The sequence below is a fragment of the Teleopsis dalmanni genome, chromosome 2, assembly GCF_002237135.1.
Source record: "Teleopsis dalmanni isolate 2A chromosome 2, ASM223713v2, whole genome shotgun sequence".
Classification (NCBI taxonomy): Eukaryota; Metazoa; Arthropoda; class Insecta; order Diptera; family Diopsidae; genus Teleopsis; species Teleopsis dalmanni.
The window spans coordinates 136,126,624-136,131,606 of NC_051847.1; the positions used below are offsets into that span (position 1 = coordinate 136,126,624).

Below are 4,983 nucleotides of genomic sequence, written 5' to 3' on the forward strand. Positions count from 1 at the left end.
ACTAATAGCAAGAGGCAAAATGCAACCATGCGTGAGAACGCGCGGTTTCATATTTATGAGTGGTCGTACTAACAGCTGTTCAGCACCGTCTGAATATAGCGCAGAACTTCACAGATTCATTTAAGTTTGTGTTAAATAACTTATCGGCTTTAACTTAAACGATGTGAATTCAAACAAAGCAGAGCTGTTAAGCTAAGCGGTCGGTTCAAAATTTGAAAAACGCACAAAAAGCGTCATGTGAGATTTCCACGTATCAAAGAAGTCGTATTGTTGTTTATATGCAAGAAACTATGTCAAAATGCTAAACTAGTTTTATTATTGTTGTTGCTGTCGCTGCCGCTGTGGATTTAGATTTGGCAAAACGTTAGAACTTAAACGTACAACGACCTTTTCTAGTTCAAAAATATTAGCATATAAATTTTGGCGCAGCAGATTTCATCTGAGTGTTGTTGTTCTGCTGTCATTCATAATGACCGGTGGTTCAACGCTACGGGCAAATAACTTTTATTCAAATATTAATAGAAAAATCGCAGAGTCAGCAATTATGCTAGAAACCGTACACAAAGAAAATAACAACAAATTCAGTGTTCGAAAGTTGATTCTATAATATTTGTGCCGGAGTTCAAGGCTTTGATTACGTGTTAGCTGTGCTTAAAGCAGACAGAGCAGAGAACAGAAAACAGCATTGAATTATTTTAAGAGTTAAACTTCACAAACCTTTCACAAATGTTGTTAAATTGTTCCCCGTTAAATTGCAAAATGGCAAATAAAACACCAGATGTTTTTATTTGGTATTTATCACTTCATTTATAATCAATTAAATTGTTTTTAATGAAATATATTTATTTAATTTTTAAATAATTAGCGGATTGGTGGTTGTGACGCTGCTGGTCATACATTTCTTCTCAGACTTGCTGCGCATATCCTTAGGTGGCTACTACACCCACGACACGTTATTTCAGCTTGTCGATTCCCACGCTAAGGAATATTCCTGGTTGCTCAAATTATTAGTCAATTGCTTTGGCTACAGTTGTGTTTTCGTACCTGGTTTTCTCATTTACAAATATGTACAGCGCACAAATTATTTAGAAAGAAGTGGTAACTATATCACAACATTAATATTTAAGGCTCTTTTGTTAATTAAATTAAATTTAACAGATAAATCCTGCGTTTATACCGCAGTTAGTATGTGCATCACCGGTCAAACGGGTAGAGACAGTGAACGTGATGAACAGTTGCAAGCAAAGCCAAAGCCAGGTGAAGTTGAGATCCCTTTAGTGGGCGACAAAGTTGTTTCCACACCGCCGAAACGAACTAGTTCACAGGAAGCAGTGTTGTTGTTTTGGTGTTTCGGTGGACTTATGTGTTCCTACCTCACATGGGGTGTGCTACAAGAAAAAATTATGACTCAAGAATATCAAAACTTTGCTGGGGAAACTTCACATTTTAAGGACTCGCAGTTTTTGGTATTCAGTAATCGTATTTCGGCATTCTTTGTGGCGTTAATTTGGTTACATCTTAGGCCACCACCCACACGACATCGCACTCCTTTATACAAATACTCATATGCATCCTTTTCAAATATTATGAGCGCTTGGTTTCAGTATGAAGCGCTTAAGTTTGTCAACTTCCCTACACAAGTCTTAGCTAAATCGTGCAAAATTATACCGGTCATGCTAATGGGTAAAATAATGTCCAAAAACAAGTATGAGTGCTATGAATACTTTACTGCAATTCTTATATCGCTTGGTATGATATTTTTTATGACTGGTTCTGCGGATAGTTCAAAAGCGAGTGGAGTCACCACTCTGACTGGTGTGTTTTTATTGGCTATGTATATGGTTTTCGATAGCTTCACTGCGAACTGGCAAGGCGAACTCTTTAAGGGATATGGTATGACGCCATTGCAAATGATGTGTGGCGTTAATTTGTTTTCTACTGTATTTACCGCTGCCTCACTTTCCATACAAGGCGGTTTTATAGATTCACTTGCCTTTGCTACAGAAGTGAGTTGTGTTTATTTAATGCATTTTGTTTGCTTTTTTAAATAAATATTTTTAAAATTTCAGCATCCGAAATTCATTTTTGATATAATGATATTATCAATTAGTTCAGCTGTTGGACAGTTGTTTATTTTCTACACTATTTCTGTTTTTGGACCAGTTGTGTTTACGATAATAATGACGCTACGTCAGGTAAGTTAATGAACTTAACTTAGATGCTTAAAAGAATTTGTAATTAAGTGTGTGAAGTAAAGAAAAAACAGATTTGGTTCAATGTGTAATAAATTATATTTTGATATATAATGGAGTGTACAAAGTAACTAAACTTAATAAACTATTTCTGTGGTAAAAAAAAATACAGAATGAGTAAGTTTAACATGTAACAGCAAAATCTTCGATGGACGATTGTAATTCTTATCTACCGGCAAAGTGTATGCTGGAAATGGTTTTTATGATAGAAAAAACAGCTAAATCACCTTTTACAATATATTTTGTACTTGCCTTAGTTTTCTTTACTTTATCAGTGCCTAAAAATGGCCGGGTTTACATCCCGGAGCCCACTCGTCAAATTGGAGAAACAAGTGACGTTCACTACCCCCCACATGGACAGAATTTCTACGGGCTACTGCTACAACAACAATCTTTTGTTATTGTTCATTTTTTGCCACAATTTCATGTCTGCTAACGGTATTTCAACTTCCTGCTAACTTCAATTGTGCATTGCATATTCTTCAGAATATTAACTAATATTTTTTTTTTATTGTCCGATAAGTGTGACTTATATTAAATATGCTAGAGACTTACTTTCGAGAACAGCGTATTTCAACGACTGGTTCGATGACCGTTAAGACTTCCAACTTAACACCAACTTAAATTTCAACAAATAATAGCGTAGAAATTCAAGGAAAAAAAAAAAACAGTTTAAAATAGTAAATAAAATTTATATAGCTGTTGTTTATGCGTTAGTTCTAAAACGAGGACGGCAAGAGCAATTATTGTTTACGAAAAAACATCAGAAACCTACAAATCTCGAAATTGTGTACAAATTATAGAATATGCAATATACAAATTAAGTATACCGTGGGTTTTTGTGTTAGTGTTCCAGTCCTTGGTTTAAATCTGGCAGTGTTCCACTTGCCGTCAAAAAAATATGTACATGTTATTAAACTAATATATGTTTCCAAAATACCATTGATACTGAATATATGGCAGTATCCGATATATTTTAATTTGTTTTTAACTATGTACTTAACGTAAAAGAAATATATAACATATTTAAAACTTAAATTTTCGTCTTTTATGATATTATTTTTTGGAAAAATATTAGTGCCAGTCCTTCCAAAATACAGTATTTCTGTAGTTATTTAATAAAATAAAAAGAATGGGAAAGATAAAGAATACTGTTGATGTGAGAAATAGTACATCATGAGGTACCACTGCTAACACATTTCTAGAGGATCTTACTCAGTTGCAAGATCTGTCCAATAAAACCCCTTGGACTTCATTAACACAATAGTCTAAAAAGCCTAACTAGAAACTTAGCATGACCTTAATAACCCAATCTAACAAAACTATCGCTGTGAGAACTTTCAGCAAACTCAAAGCTAACTGTTTTTCTTATTTGAGAATAAAATTGTAAAAAATTTAGTAATTTTTAATATCATTTTAAACACTTTTATGTTTTGAAATGTGTACTATAAATTCTTGTTTAAAAAACCCATATTTTAATTTGTCGATTTAATAACGTCCCATTTCAGACATTCTTTGAAAACATTGTACATTCGTATTATCATGTGACTCAACTCTATATATTTATTTATAAAAATTAAACAGTTGTTTAAACTAAATTTTATGTTCCATTTTTTTTCATATTATTTAATTAAATCGCAAAAGTAAACATATATCGGAAACTTTGATAGAAGTTTGGTTTTTTTCTATTTATAATTTCAAATATTTATATAAGAAAATTGGTGTATTGATTTATCTAATGGATACTTTTTTGTATATTTCAGGCTGCCGCGATAATGCTTTCATGTTTCTTGTATAATCACAGTATATCACTACTGGGAGTCTTAGGTGTTTTGGTTGTATTCTTTGCCATATTTTTACGAGTCTATTGCAATCAAAGACTGAAAGCAATGAGAAAACGTTTAGAAGCAAACAAACCAAAAATGAGTGTCTAAAAAATATAGATACTTAAATTCTTTAGAATTGATGGAAGGATTGTTGTATTTTACGAAACGAAAAAGATTAAAAAGATTTTATCATTTCGTAAAAGAGGAATACAAGCCCAATGAAACTTAAACGAATGACACAAAAATTTGTAAGTGCAAATCTCTTGAAATAAAGGAATAACATAAATTTTTATAAACAAATATATTTAAATATATACATATATTTGTATATATGTATATAATAATATGTATTAATTGTTGTGCTTTGAATTTACTTATTAAAGTAATTTTATATAGTTTAAGCAACATATATGCAGAATATTTTAAATATTTTATGTGTGTTTAAGTATATATTTAAATAAAAAGTATTAAGCCTTTTAAAATAATATATATATACATATAACTGGCTTAAAGACTTTCTACTTGATCAATACATATATTAAAGCCGTTTCAAAAATGTGCTTCCTACACTTTTTTTTAAACAATATATATGTATTATATGAATTTGTAAATTAATTAATTAGATTTTTTTTTGTAAAATAATTTTAAATATTAATTTTACTTTTAAGTTTTTATTGTAAAGATTATATAAATTATTGTTTATGAAAATATTGCATTGATTACTTATTATAACGTATAGGAATTATCTTTATCTTGCTCAGATTATTAGTATATTTGAGTATGAGAATCTATTTATTATGTATTCTATTCAATTAATTTTATGATAAGACTACAAACGTAACAATGACAAGTAATGTCCTTAATTTAAATATAAATTATATTAGCATTCAATAAATAGGAACTAA

At 30.6% G+C, this 4,983-nt stretch overlaps 1 protein-coding gene across 1 annotated transcript; it reads left to right on the forward strand.

Moving 5' to 3' along the window:
- The first annotated feature begins 51 nt into the window (after window positions 1–51).
- Window positions 52–4,364, forward strand: LOC119675858 (adenosine 3'-phospho 5'-phosphosulfate transporter 1). Its single transcript, XM_038087076.1, has 5 exons — window positions 52–791; window positions 866–1,098; window positions 1,159–2,006; window positions 2,070–2,195; window positions 4,016–4,364. The coding sequence occupies exons 1-5, from the start codon at window positions 727–729 to the stop codon at window positions 4,184–4,186; spliced, it is 1,443 nt and encodes a 480-aa protein (XP_037943004.1). The 5' UTR covers window positions 52–726; the 3' UTR covers window positions 4,187–4,364.
- The last annotated feature ends 619 nt before the right edge of the window (window positions 4,365–4,983 follow it).

Coding starts and splice junctions, on each gene's coding strand:
- LOC119675858 (XM_038087076.1), top strand. CDS start 727: ATGTTGTTAAATTGTTCCCCGTTAAATTGCAAAATGGCAAATAAAACA. Junction 1,099..1,158: donor AAATTATTTAGAAAGAAGTG/GTAACTATATCA, acceptor TAAATTTAACAG/ATAAATCCTGCGTTTATACC. Junction 2,007..2,069: donor CACTTGCCTTTGCTACAGAA/GTGAGTTGTGTT, acceptor TTAAAATTTCAG/CATCCGAAATTCATTTTTGA.